We start from the raw sequence: 19,234 nt of genomic DNA, 5'->3' as shown, positions 1-19,234 counted from the left end.
CTTTAGTTACAAAATATCTTTTTTATGTCTTGCTGCATTCTGTTTGATAATATTTTATTAAAAATTAGTTTTGTGTCTCTGTACTAACTGCCTGTATATTATTTCTCCTCCTCCTCCTTTGTAATATTGTTACTTGGTTTCAGTGTTATATTGTCCTCATAAAGTAAATTAGGAATGGAATACAGTACAGATTTAAAATGGAAGTTATTTTTCCTTTTCTGAAAAATTTTGTGTAAATTTGGTATTATTTTTTCTTTAAGTGTTGATAAAATTTACCAGTGTAAATATATAGGACTAGTGCTCTTTGTAGGAAGATTTAAATTATAAATGCAGTTTTTCAATAGACATAATGATTTCAGATTTTTTTCTTTTATCTTGTATCAATTTTGGTAAGTAATTTTCAAGGACTATGTCTATTTTATCTACTTTGTCAGATTTTACTTGTTTTTTATATTAGGCCCTTATTTCTTTCTAATTTGTAGTGAATTTGTAGTGATATTTCTGTTTTCATTTATAATATTGGCAATTTGTATTTTCCTTTTTAAAAAATTAGTCTTCAAATGGTTTATAATTCTATTAATCTTTCAAAGAACCAAGTTTGTTGGTTTTTTCTGTTTCCTATTCTATTTATTCCTATTATCTTATTTTTTTTAAACTTAGGTTATAATTGCTCAACATTTTAATAGCATTCTTGCTAATTAAGATGAAGCAAGAAGTTGTTACTCTCCTAATAAAATTTCACATTCTAGGAAGTATGGCATTGATTTATTTCTTATATATTACCCCATCTTTGTTTTTGAGATTATTTCATTATACAAGAAATTCTTTCTCAAAACTTTTCACCTTATCTATTGAAGATTTTTCTCGATAAAAATCTTTAAATATAAGTTTTAGGATAATAATTAGTATGAATACTAAAGTGTAGATTTATTTACTTAAGTATATTTTTATTGATTTCAGAGAGGAAAGGAGAGGGTGAGAGAGATAGATGAGAGAGAATCATTGATGGGCTGCCTCTTGCACACCCCACACTGGCGATCGAGCCTACAACCTGGGTATGTGCCCTGACTGGGAATTGAACCGTGAGCTCCTGGTTCATAGGTTGACATTCAACCACTGACCAACACCAGCCGGGCTAAAATGCAGATTTAAATAAACTTAATATATGGGTTAATAACATTAATGTCAAACTGTTCTTTATGCTGAATACCTTTATTACTTCAAGTAATCTAAATAATGCTAGATTACTCTTCTTATAGTACCACTTATTTATTTTATTTCCTGCTCTAGAAATTTATAATAGTTATTTATTGCTTACAAGATTTTATCTAGTCTCCTCTGTCAGTCACATTCACCAAGCTTCCTATTTCTGCCTTATACTTCAACTCTTTTGTTTCTGCAGCAGGAATTGTTCATCTCAGTCATAACCATACACATTGTAGTAAGTGTATTTTTGCTTTTGTTTCTCTTCTGGAAAAACAACAACCTGGAATAGTGGAAAGAACATAGTTTTTGCTGTGTTTGTCCTGGGGCTTAGATTCTCTATCTTACTTTCTAGTTTTGTGACTGTGGACAAATTACTTAGACTATGAAATGATGATATTTCCTTATAGAGTTGTTTTGTAGATTAAATGAAATATACACACACACATAGTAATAATATAGACAGAATTTAGGAGATATTTAATATTAGTTCTGGTTTCTTTTCCATCTTTTAACTAATTCAATCCTGCCCAATTGAAGGTGTTTTTTTTTCGCCTCATGAACTCTACTTTTAGTTTGTACTATAATAATTTTTACCTTTTATTCAGTCCTGTGATACAAATTATCTCAACTAATTGATTTTTTTTTTGTAATATACTGTTCTTCCTATTTCCCCCTAGTTGTGTTATTTATTCAGTCAGGAAAGTCACTTTTATATAATATAAAGGGTAGATGAAAAAGTCAAAGACTTGGATTCTCATTCTGCTTCTCTCACTAGTGTACTAGCTTTCAGGAGGATGCCTCTTATCTTTTGGCTTTTAGTTCCTGTCTTTAAAGGGGATAATTAAACTAGAGATTTTATAAAGGGTCCTTTTAGTTATGAAATTCAGTGATTCTAGATACTCTCGGAATGCCTATCTGTGCTAGATTCTGGTGAGAAATTCTGATGAGAAATATTTTAAAGGACTACTTTAAGTAGATCAACACATAATAGAGAATTAAACTGTGCACAAATGACTAAAATGCAATGGAGTATGTAATAGAAGCCATATAAGTGTTATGAACAGAATGCCATAGGGTACAGAATAGATCATCTCATCTTTCCTGGTGGATTTTAAGCATTTCTAAGGAAAGATTTTTATCTCCTACTACTTCTTTTGCTTTTCTTGAGAGATTTAAGCCTAGTGTTGGACGTATATTAGTTGATGTGCTATGAGTTTTTGTAATGAAAGTCAACAAAAAGAGGCATTTAATTTTATTTTGTTATTCTTTTAATTTCTTCTTTCTCTCTCTCTCTCTCTCTCTATAGAATGGTCCCAGTGCCAGATCATGTCATAAAATGTGCATTGACATTCAACGAAGGCAAATCTACACATTGGGCCGTTATTTGGATTCCTCTGTGAGGAACAGCAAATCTCTGAAAAGTGACTTTTATCGTTATGACATTGACACTAACACATGGATGTTACTCAGTGAGGATACTGCTGCTGATGGAGGGCCGAAATTGGTGTTTGATCATCAGGTTTGGTGCACAGATAAATATATGGTAGAATTAATTAGTGCTTGGTAACTTTCTGTTAGTGTTTATGTCACATGTTATGCTTAATAATCTAAATTATCTCTTAGATTTCTATTACAAATACCTATGGCAGAAAATAAAAATAACTTGTGCCAGTAGTTGTAAAGTTATCCTTTAAAATTTTTTTCTCTTATATAGGGCAGGATAAAATACTAAGATCTCAGAACACAAATGTTAATTTATAAAAACTTTAGATAGTAGATGGAGCAGTACATATTAGGAAAAACAAATTTGGTTGTATAAAAAATATCTAGGAATCATAAAAATAACAGTTTTCCCTTTTAAAACTTCTTATTCTACATTCCTGGAAGAAATTTTAAATTACTTTATAATGAATTCAGGAATTTGAAACCTAGAGCTTTTCTTCCAATTTGTGTGAAATATATTTACCTTTGTATATAATCACAAACATTATAAAACAGATAGAAATTTGACATAAACTATAGATGAAGTTTAAAATCAGCACCAATAAAAAATCATATAATGATGTTGTAGACAAGACTACACATAGCAATATTGTAAGCCATTTTAATATTAATGTATTAATATGCATGTAAGTCTCATCATCTCCATCAGTGTCATCATTTTTATCTATATTTGAATATGTACTCCATGTCAATCAGTTCAGTATAGATCAGTGCCTCAAACAAAACAGTAACCACTTTGAATTCTGTAGGCAGTTTTATTTGATTCAAACCATGTCCAAAGATTTTTTTGGAGTGTGGGGGAGAGAAAACTTTCAAAAAATCTTTAACACTGTAATGATGAACATAGCATTGTCTAGTACTTGAGAAATAGGAGATGGTGCTATAATTATGATCGAATCTAGTTTAAATCTAGCTTATCTCCTATCTTATATGAGTTAAAACCAAGTCTTTATTTATTGTTCATTACATATTTTTGTTAATTACTTACTTTAAAAGTATTCTTATGCTATATTTATATTAACAATTAGTTGTTATAGGAGAATGATAAGGAAAAGAGGAGTGGGTTATATGCCTATCAAGTAAGTGGTGGGTGGAAAATCAAAAACATTAGTCCTCAAGTATTCCCCAGATTGAATTTGGAAATTCTGCTGGCTCTACATAACTGAGCTTTGCAAAGCCTTGCACTTCCCTGTGACATCTTCAGTGTTTTCATTTGGAAAATAAGAGCTCCAAAAAAAGTTTGGCTGGTTCTGATCTTTTAAAAACAAAACATCAACAGGTAACATTTGGAGGGAAACAATTTATTTTCTTGCTTTCAACTGGTTACAAATTTCTTTTACAAAAGATGTTTATGTCTTTATTTTTACAAGTTGAAAAAAGAATAGCTTAGGGTAGTCTAAGTACAAGTATTGTCCTTATGTATGGTCTTTAATTCTCTTGACTTTGATAAAATAAAATGTTCCTTGGAAGCTAGGTTCTGTTAAATGTTTGGTTTTCAACTGATTCGATGTTATAACAGAACACTAGGTGTGAAGAAACGAGGATTTCAGTGCTAATTAGGCTAATAACGAGCTCTGTGACCTTTTGTAATCTGTATAAGCCTCTAGTTTCTATTTTGTTTCATGTAAATAAAGCTATAAGTTGGAACTTCAAAATTACTTAGGGCTGTTCATGACACTTTAAGATTTGACACTTAACGCTCAAGAATGTGAGAAAGCTAGAGGCATGAAAATACTTTAAAAAGTTACTTTGCAATTTTGAATTTAACAGTTAATAAATTTAAAGCTTTGGATTTATTAAGAACATAGTGGCAGCTTAGTTCTGAAGCTTTCGATGTTGTTGCTTTGTGTGATTTTCAGGAACAATGAGAGCCAAACCAAAAAAAAAAAAAAAGATTAAAAAAACAAACACAAGTCACATATTCAGCAAAACCAGGAGCCAAAGAAAACCCACAACTCCCAATTTCTTGTAAGTTTAGACAAAAATAACTGAAATATTCAGAACCTGTATTAAAGCTGACAGTAATGTAACAGGGGAGAACTGGGAATGTAGAGGGAGCCTAGCAGAGGTACATCTTAGCAGGGCAGCCTCTGGGGGAGTTAGTGAGATAACATGTGCAAAGCACCCAGAATGGCCCAGAAGGGGAGATGTCAGAAAGCACCATCTTCTAAAAGTATGGGAAACAACGTGACAAATGTGAACAGTGCTCCTTTTCTAATATCTAGTGAAGGAACTGGAGGAGCTCAAGTCTTGAGATAGAAACAGCCGCCCCCCCCCCCCCCCCACACACACACACACACACACAGATGAGTTTAAAAAAGACAGGGCTTCACAGATGGACTACATTTTGAAGAAGCCATTTAATTCAGTAGCAACAGAAGAGGAAGTCCTTGAGCAAGAACATTACCCTTTCATAGGAACCTTCTGTTATCTGGTCCAGGGAAATTCAACAAATTTAAATATGAACATTTAAAAAGTTTAAAACACAGAATTTTTAGAGAGGTACTCTAAAGAAAATTAATAAAAAGAAGACCAGCAAAACTTTCCTTCACACAATAGCAGATGAAAATTATATATCAGTGTCCGAACAGATAAATGATTTAATGAAGCTTGAAACTTTGAAGAAAACTACAAAGCATAAATTCAGTTGTGCAGATGAGATGACCAAATAAAAGGAGCAGGTGAAACGAGACCTGGTAAAATTCAGGAAAGAAACTGAAGAAAACACAGTAGCATTTTCAGAAATGAAAACTAATCTACATAGAGCATAATGAAGAATAGGTAAGGGTTTATAGTATAGAAATAAGAAGAGCAGGTAATATAGAAGTAAAGATTAAGAAAAGGATTAGTCAGAAAATTATAGAGAAGACAGGCAAAAATAAGCCAACATACATATAATTGGAGATGTTAACTACAGAAACCAAAATAATGGAACAACAAATATTTATAATAAAATTCAAGAAGACTTTCCTGAAGAAAGAAGACTATTTCACATTTCAAAAGGGTGTGTTATAATCAGAAAGGAAAAATGTTGACCTATGCATTCAGTTCTAAGACATATGTTAGTAACAGTGCATTTCAAATATAAAGAAGCCATTTTAGGGGGAAACTAGGCAAAATGATTAAGTCACCCTATAAGAGGAATAAAATGAGACTGGTATCAGATTTCTCTACAGCTACATTCAGGAAACATTAGAGCAACATCCAGAAGGTAGGAAGAGACAATGTGAGTCAAGGATTTTATATCTAGAGAAACTGTCCATCAAGTATGACCACCTTTTGAAGAAATTACTAGAAAAAGGAATATGAGCTAGCCAAGAATTGGCAGGAGAAACTTTAGTCAAGGATTGGAGATCTCAGCTCATTGACATTCTCTGTGGTCAGTGTGGATCATTGGCAGGTTGAACACATACTTTTACCGTTCTCCTGCCCATATCCTATGAAATGACAATAGAATACATTAGTAATAGCGTTGAAAACAAAAAAGAATGTCCTTTGGGAACTTAACAATATTTTGGGGGGGAGGGAGGCGAAGCGGGGGAGAATTCCTTTAAGGTAGAACTCAGATAGTACCAGATCCAACCAGAAGAAATTAGAGTCTGTAAGATTGCAGCCACCAAGTTTATAGAGCTGCGGCAAACATTAGATGATCAGTGGGGGGCTGAACAGCAAAGCATTCTTCAGTTTGAGTAGCACTTAACTGTGATATTGTCCATAGGTCAAGTGTTGAGAGTGGGCATTGGAGCTGGAAAGGTAGAGCAATACTCCCAAGGGCAGGTGAAGAGCAGCTGTGGAACCCTTCACAGTATCACATCTCATTTCTCCCCACCCAATCCCTTTAGGCCGGCTAGTGTATATGTAGCAGACAAATGACTAGTGATTCTCAGATATAAAGAGGACTAGAACAACCAAAAAATCCATATATCTTAATGTAGTTAATACCATAAGATGGGTGCTGAAGTCAGCAAATTAAGAATTAACAAAGAAAAACAATAGTATAAACTAAAGAAGCCTTTAGGGCAAGTTTAAGTGATATTTTTAGAGCAATTCAGGCAACTATTGCATTCATAAAAGACATCTAGAAAAATTACAAGTTAAAGGTTTTTTAAAATCTCAGCAAATTATTTGAAAAGCAGAATGGACACACTCACCTCAAAATGGTTACTAAATTAATGAGCTGAAATTATGAGAGAAAAGTTAAGAAACAGAGAGAAGGTCCTGAAGTTCCAATATTATCTAATAGGAGTTCTAGAAGAAGAGAATGCTGGCCAAAACAAACTCAAGGTAAAAATGAAGAAAACTCCTAAAGATGAAGAAAGTTTGCAGAACGAAGGGAACACCAAGTGCAGTTCAGGATGAATGAAAAAGAATATCCCTGCCTAGATACTTCCTTAATGAAATTTCATAACCAAGGATTAAGAGAAAATCCTAAAAACCTCAGAGAGAAAACTGGTTACCTTTGTAGGCAGACAACTGAGAACAAGCACATCAAAATTAAATATCCTCCAAAGGAAAGAGAAAATCCCCTTGTAGCCGTATGAAGTAGAATTTAGGGGCTAGATAACCATAGGAAACCTGATAACAGAGATTGGCCAAAATTAGTATAACTCTGAATTTATGAAAATATAATTGGCTTATGTAATGTGTGTCCCTCGGGATTTTCAGCATGATCCTCAGGTGTTTGGAGAGACTTAAGCCTTAAGTATTTAGGACAGGGTAATGTGACCCAGCTTCAATGCAGCCCTAGACAGTCATATAGTAGGTGAATGGGGCCATACTAGTTGTCTTCAGGAATGTATGTATTGCTTTTAATGATAGGATTATTGAAGATTAAAGAGTGAGAACATTTTCTTTGGGAGGTCAGGGACATGAAAACTTTATCTCAGTTTTGCAACCATATTCATTAAGTTTTCACCTTTGAGGTATAGTAGATTTTCATCTTAATTTATGAAAATCTGCCATAAACCTGGGAAATGGCAAGTGAGTGGATCTTTTTAGTGGTAGGCAAAGATTAGGAGATGCTAGAGTCTCTTTTTTATTTTAATTTTTTAAAATTTATTGGGGTGACATTGGTTAGAATCTTTTTAATATTAACTTTAAAACCAAATTTTACAATTATTAAAAAAGCTTTTTATTAAAAACTGCAAAAAATGAATAGCAGAAGTAATTGATGGGAGGAGAGAATTGAACATGCAATGGCCTGTGTTTGTGCTTTAGCAAAATGTTTTGTGTACACAATTTTTTTTTAAATTATAAATGCCACTTGTGTTCAATATCTAATTTCCAACTTGTACTTATATATTCTTTGAAATAGAATTTAATTCTTTTTTGTTATCTTTCACAAATGACTTTTATCAGATATTTTTATGAAAAACTATCATCTTGAGTTGAAAGAATTAAGTTTGGCTTTTGAACTTGAGTTGCATAACATACCTCAAAAAAAATTAAATTTATAGTATTGTGTTAAAAAAAGGCAAGATTCATCACACGGTAGAAGTCAGTCTGGAGACTGTTGCAAATGTCTGTTTGCTTTACTGTTTTTTAACATAATTTGAAGAGTTTTGTAAAATAAATGCAGAGAGATGAATTTAGTTGCATCACTCATTCACATATCTGCTCTCTTATTTAATGGTAGCAAGATTAATAGAATGCCTGCAAGGAGTGTGTGATCACTCTTTACCCATAGCGTATGACCTGTATTCATTCTTAGGTTTACAGATCAGCACCTCATGTATTATTCATTGGTTGATGTGGTAAAAATTATGCAGTTTCAAGAAAGCATAAAGCTCTTTAACCCAACATATTCTCAGTGGGAAAAATTGAAACTGGAAAAGGTATTTAGAAATCCATCTGCCAGGTGGTTGGCAATATTGTAATAAGTGCATATGATAATCAGAGGTGGTACATAGTGTTATTAAGACAAAGTTCAGGTTTTTTTGAGAATCTAAAACAACACACATTGGTTTCATTTTAACACATATGACAGGAACAATCTAAAACTATTCAATCTATTTTTTTATTCTGATAGATGTGTATGGACTCAGAAAAACATATGATCTACACCTTTGGGGGTAGAATTTTGACTTGTAATGGCAGTGTAGACGACAGCAGAGCCAGTGAACCACAATTCAGTGGGTTGTTTGCTTTCAACTGTCAATGTCAAACCTGGAAACTTCTTCGAGAGGACTCCTGCAATGCCGGGCCTGAGGATATCCAGTCTCGGATAGGACACTGCATGCTATTTCACTCAGTAAGAATATTCTGTACATTGTGTTATGTTACTTTGTCATGTGTATCTCAGTAAGAAAAGTGGTGAAATCTAATTCCTCAGTAAGTGATCAAAACTTTTCATTAGATATAAATGATTAGTGTTAGCAATGATAGACAAAAATAAAACTTTTTAACAGTGAACTGTTATAATTGAGGCTCTTTCCCGTCAACTTAGTAAGTACTAAATAGTTATCACCTGAATAATAATATAGGTATTTTTTTATTAACTTCATTGCTTATATAGATCTATTTCTATTTATTTATTAACTGCAAGATCAATTTTCTTATCTGTTCTTATTTTTCCCTCTGCTATTCTTCACTAAGTGCAGATAATTAAGAATTGACATTATAGAATTAAAATTAAAATTTATCAGCAAAACCAACATACAGACATTGAATTAAACTTTTCAGATGCTACAGGGAAACTTGGGCCTCTTTCTGTGAATATAACTTCAAAAATATATTATGGAATATTTTAATCATATGCCAAAGTGGGGAGAAGAATATGATAAATTCCTGTGTACTCATTAGCTTCAACAATTATCAATATTTCACTGTTTTTCATATATCTACCCCACTTATATTTCTTTTTGTTTCTAATGTTTGATTTTTTTAAGTGCTGGGGTATTTTAAAGCAAATCCCAGACACTCTTATCATTACACCTACAAATATTATAGTGTGTCACTAACAGTTAAAGATTTAAAAAAAACATAATTACAATACTATTATAATATTCAACCAAAGTAAAAGCAATTTCTTAACAACATTTAATACATAGAATTTTTCTAAAATACTGAAAAATAAAATACCTTTTCATAATTGGTTTATTCAAGTCAGGGTTCAGAAACGTCTAAGTATTATATTGGGTTGTTAGATCTCTTAATTTTATTTAATCCATAATAGTACTCACCCCTCTTATTTTATTCCCCCACATACCACTTATTTGTTAAAGAAACTGAATCATGTGAGCTTTAGAATTTCTTGTATTCTTGATTTAGCTGATTTTATTTTCTCATAATGTCATTTAATGTGACCTTTTATCCATATTTCCTGGTAGCTAAATCCAGAGTCATTTAAAAAAAATAAGTTTTCAATTACAGTTGACATATAATATTGTATTAGTTTCAGATGTACAACCAAGTGATTAGACATGTATATAACTTACAAAGTGATCACCTTCATAAATCTAGTGCTTGATTTTAGATTCAGTCTCCTTTTGGGGAGCGCAAAAGGAAAGGTGCAGGAATACTTCATAGGTGGTCTGATTGCAAAATATCGAGAGGCAGTTAATGTGTAGTTGTCATACTTTTGGTGGTGTTAAAATTGTTCAGTGAATTCAGGTGCTATCAACCTGATTATTAATTATAAAGTTTCCTGTCAACATTTTACCTCATGGCTCTAGCAGCCATTGATAGTCATTGCCTAGATTTCATTAGGATTTGTCAAATGGTGATCTTTCTAATTGTGTCATTTCTTCTGCATTTATTAACTGATTATATTATTAAAAACTTACTCTCATTAACTGTGTGGCTACTCTGATATGTAAACTGCATAGGATAGGTAATGTAAATTGATTTTCTTCCTTTATCACTCTTTTATATTAATGAGTTGAAGCTCCAAAGTTAACCAATAGATTTTTTTTAAGTGTTATTATGAACTCATCAATTTTTATATATTTGATGTGTTTAATCCAATGATGTCATTACTCTTTCTTTTTTTTTTTTTTCTTTTTTTCTTTTTGTCCTTACCCAAGGATATTTTTCCCATTGATTTTCAGAGAGGGTGAAAAAGGGGGCGAGGGGACATCAATGTGAGAGACACATCCATTGGCTGCCTCCTTCACGTGTTCCAACTTGGTCCAGGGATTGAACCTGAAACCTGAGTACATGCGTGACCTTTACCTGGAATCAAACCTGTGACCCATTAGTGCCACACCAGGCAGGGCCATTAATTTTTTTGATGCCCCAAAATTTTCTCTATTTTTGGCCAGTAGGCATGCCCCGCTCCCAGTATGTGTGTGTATATGTGCGTGTGTATGTGTGTGTGTGTGCGCGCGCCTGGTGTGTATATATGTGTGTGTAATATATATATATCCTTTTTAGTAAGAGAAAAATCATGAGTTTATACTGATATATCTAATTCAAATGAAAGATTATAATTTTTAATATCTTTGATTTTGTATATCTTTTAAGTTTAAAATCCTCCTTTCTAATATCAGTATTATATTATTCTGTCTTATAGTTTACAGAATACAAAACTAACAGCAAAATCACTAAATGCTGTGTAAAATTACTTTCTTATTATTTTTCTGTTTAGTATATAACCCACTAAGAAAGGGTATTCAAGAACATGAATCAAAATCACTAGAAATATTCTCTTTGTGGTCATCTTTATGTACTAATATGTCCTGATGGGTTTATTTTTTTTTCTAATTTCAGAGATTTTTTCTTTTGAGTTAATTTGTTTTCTAATTAAATTAAAACATACACCTGGTTCTAAAGGCAAAACCAAAAGTCTGGGTACGTTAAGAGTGATCTAGTGTTATCCCTGTTGTCTTCCTGTTCTGTCCCTTCTCCAAGAAGTAACTGTCTTTTATTAGTTTCCTTTCTTTTTGGAGAAAAAAACAAACACACATTTCTTTTTCTCCTTTCTTGCACAAAAGAGCACTTTGTATACATTATTTTGCACCTTGCTTTTTTTTTAAATGTTTTTATTGAATTTTTTTTTAGAAAGAGAGGAAGGGAGGAGGAGAGATAGATACATCCAGGAGATCAATTGGCTTCCTCAACCCAGGCATGTGCCCTGACCGGGAATCGAACCAGTAATCTCTTGGTGCATAGAACTCTGCTCAACCAACTGGGCTGCACCTTGCTTTTTACTTTAATAGGATATCCTGGAGGTCACCTCTTAGCAGTATATAGAAAGCATCTTAATTTCTCTTTGTACCATCATAGTACTCCACTGCATGGGATCTGTCATAAAATTACTTTTATAGAGGTTTAAATTTTTTAAAGGTCCTTCTGAATTTTTCATGAAAGTGACTACTTTCTCTGTTCTTTGCCATTTTTTTCTTATTTTTCAGAAAAATCGTTGCTTGTATGTATTTGGTGGCCAGCGATCGAAGACCTATTTGAATGATTTCTTTAGTTATGATGTGGACTCTGATCATGTAGACATAATATCAGATGGCACCAAGAAAGACTCTGGAATGGGTAAAGGCATTTAGTGATTCTTCTCTCATGTCTTAAATACTTTATAAGGTAGACGACTATAGCCCATTTTCTTTTCTTTCTATCCATTCCTCACCCTTTCCCCATTTCTTTAATTGAAGTAAATCTAAGAGGTCAGAAAACTTGTTTTTGTCTCTCTCTCCCAGCTAAATTATCCAATTCTATCTGTTTAAAATATATTAATCATCATTATTTCCTTGGAGCAGAAAGATAGTATATGAATCTCTGTGGGAATTTTTTGTGTGCTTAGTGGGGGGGTGGGGGTTGGCAAGAATTGATATCCTAAAAACTATATTATTCTATATTTGCTAATCCTTTCCATCTTCTACTTTCAGTATAGTAACTTATATTATGCACTAGCATAGTAGAGTCTGTCTTTGTTCTGAAGGAGGACATGTAATGGTAATGCCTTTTAAGTTTACAAATTCAGCATCCAAGAAGTTATTCTCCTCATAATAGGGTGATTGGTTTGCCTAAGATAGTCCCAGTTTTATGAAACTGTCCCATTCACTCTCAAAAGTATCCTATTTTAGATGATGCACAGTTACCCTACATCAGTGATGGCAAACCTATGACACGCGTGTCAGAGGTGATACGCGAACTCATTTTTTTGGTTGATTTTTCTTTGTTAAATGGCATTTAAATATATAAAATAAATATCAAAAATATAAGTCTTTGTTTTACTACGGTTGCAAATATAAAAAAATTTCTATATGTGGCACGGCACCAGAGTTAAGTTAGGGTTTTTCAAAATGCTGACACGCCGAGCTCAAAAGGTTCTCCATCACTGCTCTACATAGTAGTCACTTTGCCTGTGATTAGTATACACAGGAGAATGGTATTTTTGTTTAAGGCCCAGGGGTTTAAAATGCCTGATTTGAGTAATAGGGTAAGGAATTAGAATAGCTTGCTTTTCCTTTTAGCTATTATTTATAAAAACACATTTTTAAAGTTGTAATAGTTGTTCATATTTAGGATGAAAAGGTTTTTTTTCTTTTAACAAAAGATCGCATCATTGTAAAAAAAAATACACATGAAGTAGTTTGCCCTCAGGACCCTTCTCCCATACTTCCTACTAGCACTCTTTTTTCTGGGGAGAAATGAAATGATAAAGTCTCTGTGGAGGCAAAGGGGACAGAGCAGAAAACAGGACAATTAAACCTATAAACTGAATAGTAGAACTTCTAACCACATCCCTGTTCCCAGAATGCCAGACATATGTCTCTTACAAAAGACTGGAATCACATTTCTGGAGGAAATGTATGGCCTCAAAGGAAATATTTCCAGATACTGTTGTTTGGGGACCGTCCACGCCAATAAAATGGCTAATCTCGCTGCCTGGTCCACTTTCACAGCCTAGTCCCCCTGTAGTGTTGCCCATGATACACATAACATTTTCAATTAACTTTTTATTTTGTCACTCTTGTTAAACTGTCAGTTGAGTATCTTCCTTATAGAATGTGTTTGCCTCAAGTAATAGAAAACCTAGGGAACCATGGCCTAAACATATAGGGATTTTTTTTCTCACAGAATAAGAAGTCTAAAGGTAGATAATCTGGACTGATGCAATGACTCAAGCAATATCTTAACGGCCCCCAGGTTCTTTTAAATTGTTCTGTTTTCCATCCTTAACATGGTGATAGTCTCATGGTAGTAAGTTGACTGACGCACCTCAAACAGTGCCCTCATTTTAAATAGGAGAAAAGGAAAGAAAGCAAAACTTGCCCAGAAAGCTCCCTGTGAAACCTGGCTTCAAGAGAGTCTGGGAAAGCAAGTATTTAGCTTTTTCAGCCTGTATTTGTGTAGTACACTGGGGAAAGGGTTTGGAAATGGCTATTAGATCAGACAATCAAAAGTGTCTGCCACACAAGAATAAAACATGATCAATCTGCCCTGGCTGGTGTGGCTCAGTTGGTTGAGCATCGAACTGAAAGGTCACCAGTTCGATACCTGGTCAGGGCACACACCTAGGTTAGAGGTTTGAACTCAGGTTGGAGTATAAACAGGAGGCAGCCGGTTGATGTTTTTCTCTCCTCCTCCCTTCCTCTCTCTAAAATCCATTAAAAAATTTTTTAAATTATAAAGAGCAAGGATTTGAAGTTTGAGTGCAAATAAAATCATCCCTGTCCCTTCTTCCCCTTCCTCCCCCTGATTCTAAGTAAGCTGTTTCCCAGGATTAAAAGAAAAAAGTGGCAGAGTAATAGTGGTAGAGAATTAGTAAAAGAATAAATAAGAAATTTCACTGTCATAAGTAGGCTTTAATGACTGTCATTTGAAGATTTAAAAAAATAGTATAATGCTTCATTCATAGTTATGACTAGACTTAGAGCCATCAGAGTATAATAATTGTTTTGTTTTTTAGTTCAATTTTGTTTTGATTATAAAAGTAACATTCTCATTGTAGATAATTTGGAAAATATAGAAAGATGCAAAAAAGAAAATATATCAAACCATCCAGATGTAATCTGTTAACATTTTTATGTAGTTCCTTCTACTCTTTTTAAACTTATTTACTGTACAAAATTTAGTACAATTTTATTCTGTTTTTACATTTTCATTGAATTGACTTTTTTCCATCATTATAATTTTATTATCCTGGACTAGAGGCATTAGTAGAAAAGACAAGAAGATTCATTTTCTAAATTACTACTATAATCAACTTTTGTGAAATCAGAATCACCTATTTTGCTATGCGTTAATTTTTAATTTATGGTGCATTATCCCACCATACAAATTAATTTATTAATTTAATAATCTTTGTTAGCATCTAAGTTTGACCCTTTCCATTCCTCCTTCCCAACATAATTCAGTGCCTTTATATGCCAGGTGTGTTTTATGGATTGTATGTTATAAGATCCCTTCTCAAAAAGAACTCACATTGTAGTGGAGAGAAACATGCAGTTGCCTTCTACGTACTGTGAAGTAAAAAAAATTGAATGTTATGATAATGAGTAACATGGGAAGTCCCGTTTAGGTAGAGTGGGTTGGAAAATCATCTCTGAGGAAGTAATCTTTAAGATTTAAAACCAAAAGTAGAGAATTAGGAAGAACCATGTTAAGAATTGAGAGAAAAGCAAATACAAAGGTCCCAAAGCAGGCAAGAACGTAGCATGTTCTAGAAACAGTTGGGGCTGGTGCCAATTGAGAGTGGGAAAAGTTGGTATGAAATGACGTTGAAGAAATAGTTGAGTCTGATTATTCAGGGCCTTTTACAAATGCAAGAACTTTAGATTTTTTTTCTAAAAATAGGAAGTTATTGAAAGGCTTAATTACAGAGTCTTGATCTAATTTAGGTTTTGAAAATGTCACTCTTTTGTCTACATACAGAATGGTTAATTTTGTCAGTATGCTGATAAATTGAGCTGTCCAAAGGCTGTATATATGATGGATGCCTTAACTGAAGTTTTTATGGCAGAGTTGATCAGTTAGAACTTCTGTACTTGGGAAATTTTCCCAACTAAAACTTTTCAGTTATACTTGGAATTGTGGAACCTTAATGGTTCTGTTGGCATATTAGGAAACTGAAATTCTCTTTTTTTATTTTTTCCCATCTCTTTTCCTCCATTCCATCCCTCCTTTCTCCCTTCTCTCCTTTTCCTCCTTCTATGCTTTCCTTTCTTCCTCCTTCCCATCTTCCTGTCCCTCTCTCTTCTCCTCTGCCTCTCTTCCTTCTCATTTTTCCCTTCTCTTTTAGTTTCCTCCCCGTTCCCCCCTTTCTCTCTCTGTTTCCGTCTCCCATCCCAGGAGCTTTTGATATGTGGCCAGGATTGAAAACCACTGTCTTCAGAGCCTATCTCAGTCCTTAGTCAAAGTAACCTTGAGTAAATTACTTAATGTCTCAGACTTAGCTTGCATGTCTGTAAGTGACCAAAATTGCATTTCAAGGAAAATAGTGTCCCTGCTCATGGCAGGGTAGAGATGGGTTGACCCTCTAGTTTAAACTGCTGTTAATTTGGGTACCTCAGTTTTCACAGGAGTATGTCAGTACTACCTAAGGTCAGTACTATCCAGTAATCAAGTCATGTCAGTTTTACCTCCATCTTATCTGTATTTCCATTGCTACTCACTGGTTTAGGCTATCACCACCTATTTGGCCTCTTGTTTCTAACCTTCCTCTTCCTGTGACCCCTGTCCCTCTCCCCAACCCAGTCTTCACACTGTAAGAAGAACATAGTTGTTCTGTGTTACCAGTTAAGTGCATAACCATGCACGTTAACGTTTTTAAAAAATATTTTTATTGATTTTAGAGAGGAATAAAAAGGGAGAGTTAGAAACATCAACGATGAGAATCATTGATCAGCTGCCTCCTGCACGCCCCCTACTGGGGATTGAGCCCACAACCGGGGCATGTGCCCTCACGGGGATTCGAACCCTGATCTCTTAGTTCATAGGTCAGTGCTTAACCACTGAGCCATGCCGGCCAGATGCACTTTAACATTTATACAACAGATATTTTTTGGTCACCTACTAGGTGCTAGATGAGCACTAGAGATACAACTGTAATTAAGGGCTCTATTTTTATGGAGCTTATAGTTGCTCATAGGGAGAAAAAAGTAGACTGACAACCTTACATTTTGATTACTGCTAATAAGGTAAGAATATCTCTTTTAAAAATATAAACCTGATAGTTTTCCTTCCCTGCTTAAAATCTTTGTTTCTTTTTGTCCTCAGGATTAAGTATAACTCAACCTGACTCACAGCTTCCTTAATAATATGCTCTAGCTTAGTTCCAACCCCATTCTTGCTATCCACCCACACCTTGCCACCAGTTCTTTGTTTCATGACCACTGAATATTAATTCTTTATAGACAGAGTACTTTTTCTTGCCTTCGGTTTTTTGCTCATTCTGTTCTTCCTACCTGAATCACTCTTCCCTCCTACCTCCAAAAGTTAACTTCTGCTCCTCTTTCATATTTTAGTCTATTGACCATCTTCTGCTGAAATTCTCTAACTCCTCAAGCCCAGATTAGAAATTGAATCATATAGTTTCTAACCTTAGTTGTTAACACAATTCTAGGTATTCACCTGGCAGCATAATCTACTAGTAGACTGTGCTTTTTAAAACCTATGAAAAGCTCAGTTAAAATACATAGACTTTATTTAAGATTTCTTAAGGAGCATTTAGTCTTTTTAGTACTCTAGATCAAAAAAGTCTTTCACTGGATTTAGTTAGACCATTTGGAAAACCTCACATGAGAGAACTATAGTATAATGCAGCGATTTTCAACCTTTTTCATCTCATGGCACACATAAACTAATTACTAAAATTCTGCAGAACACCTACAAATATATTATACTTTTTGCTGATCTTACAAAAAAAGCTATACTTTTGATTCATTCCCACCAGACAGCTAGTGTTGTATTGGCTGTTGTCATTTTTTTTTTTTTTTTACAATCTAAGGGAAAAGAGGTCAGTGTCCCTGATCAAATAGTCAGGTAGTACATGTTTTAAAAATTCTTGCACCACACTGGTTGAAAAGTACTGGTATAATGTATTGTACTCCCATAGAATTACTTTTACCTTATTTAAAGTTCATTTAAATTTAATTTTATCTTACTTATTTTGTAAGCCATGAAAAGTCCTTTTAAAGATAAGGCAGGGTACTATTTAAATGTCCACATTATTTAATATTCTTAGAAACACTAATTTCATTCCATTACATGGATGTTCTGTAGCTTATTTAAATATTCTATTTATTAACTGTTATTCTAAAGCTTTTTTTTACTATAGTTAATTACTGTAATTTGAGATGGACTTAACATATAATTATATGTTTATATATGATTCAGTAATGTGAGTTATTTGATTAAAACTGCATTTATGATGTGAGTTTCAATTGGATTGTTTGAAACCATAGAAATTTGTTTAAACTTTTGAGGTCACCAATTAGAGATGATATATCTAATTCTAAAATGGTTGCTCCTTGTTATAATTTTTTATTTTGTAGATACTATAAAATCTTACATTGTTTGTTTTTTTTTTAATATATTTTATTGACTTTTTTACAGAGAGGAAGGGAGAGGGATAGAGAGTTAGAAACATCAATGAGAGAAACATCGATCAGCTGCCTCCTGCACACTACCTACTGGGGATGTGCCCGCAACTAAGGTACATGCCCTTGACTGGAATCGAACCTGAGACCTTTCAGTCCGCAGGCTGACACTCTATCCACTGAGCCAAACTAGTCAGGGCCATTGTTGTTCTTTATAATTAAATGAATTATCTCAAGATTGAAGAAACCTCAACTCTTATTTTTTCACCAGAGTATAACAATTGTATGCTCCCCTCAGGAGAAAATTATTATTTAAATGAGTGGATTGGCAGCTGCTTAGAAAGAAGGGATTTATTAGCATTGTGTCTAACACATGCATAATTAACATCAAAATTCAGCACATATAAAATTTGGGTTTATTTCTGAATAACTTTTGGCAATAAATCTGTGGACACAAGGGGTTTAACAGACTCTCCATATGTAAGTTCTCTATTTAACAGTAATTGAAAATTATGTTTAGAAGATAGTCTGTCATACCAACAGAGCTCTATGGTTTGCTATTATAATAGAATTAGAGGCCTGGTGCATGAATTCATGCGTGGGTGAGGTCCAGCCAGCCCGCCCCGATGGGGGCCGATCTGGCCGGGCCGGTGGGGGGAGGGGACGCGGGAGGTTGGCCAGCTGATCCCGCCCTGATCGGGGAGTGGGGGGCGGCCGGAGGAGGAACTACCCCCCAATCAGTCCAGTTGGCCGGCGGCAGTGCAAGTCATAGCTACCAGTCGTTCTGGTCGTTCCAGCATTTCGGTCGCTTGGCTTTTATGTATAGGTTACTTTCTCATGGCTGTATTACTAGTAAATGCAAGGTAAGAAACATATTGAGTCTTCATCATTTGCCAGATGCTAAGTCAAGCTTTGGTGATGCAGAGCTCTTACAACCTAATTCCTATTCTGTAATAGCTTTGTGTTTACTTATTTTGTTCCTTAAATTTGGTTGACTTTATTTTCCCACATCTGCCACTCTTTTTTCTAAC

At 34.0% G+C, this 19,234-nt stretch overlaps 1 protein-coding gene across 10 annotated transcripts in view; it reads left to right on the top strand.

Moving 5' to 3' along the window:
• The window catches only part of MKLN1 (muskelin 1), a 319,909-nt gene that overhangs the window by 259,034 nt on the left and 41,641 nt on the right, over positions 1-19,234 (top strand). For all 10 annotated transcript variants that reach the window (XR_004970961.1, XR_004970960.1, XM_036328666.1 and 7 more), the window contains 3 exons: positions 2,513-2,725; positions 8,738-8,959; positions 12,063-12,192. Coding sequence is in view for 8 of the 10 variants with exons in the window: in XM_036328666.1 (XP_036184559.1) it covers positions 2,513-2,725; positions 8,738-8,959; positions 12,063-12,192 (565 nt within the window). In the remaining 2 variants the exon portion in view is untranslated. The remainder of the gene's footprint in view (positions 1-2,512; positions 2,726-8,737; positions 8,960-12,062; positions 12,193-19,234) is intronic.

This window comes from Myotis myotis, unplaced genomic scaffold (assembly GCF_014108235.1).
Source record: "Myotis myotis isolate mMyoMyo1 unplaced genomic scaffold, mMyoMyo1.p scaffold_m19_p_11, whole genome shotgun sequence".
Lineage (NCBI taxonomy): Eukaryota > Metazoa > Chordata > Mammalia > Chiroptera > Vespertilionidae > Myotis > Myotis myotis.
This window is presented reverse-complemented; position numbering and strand designations above follow the sequence as displayed.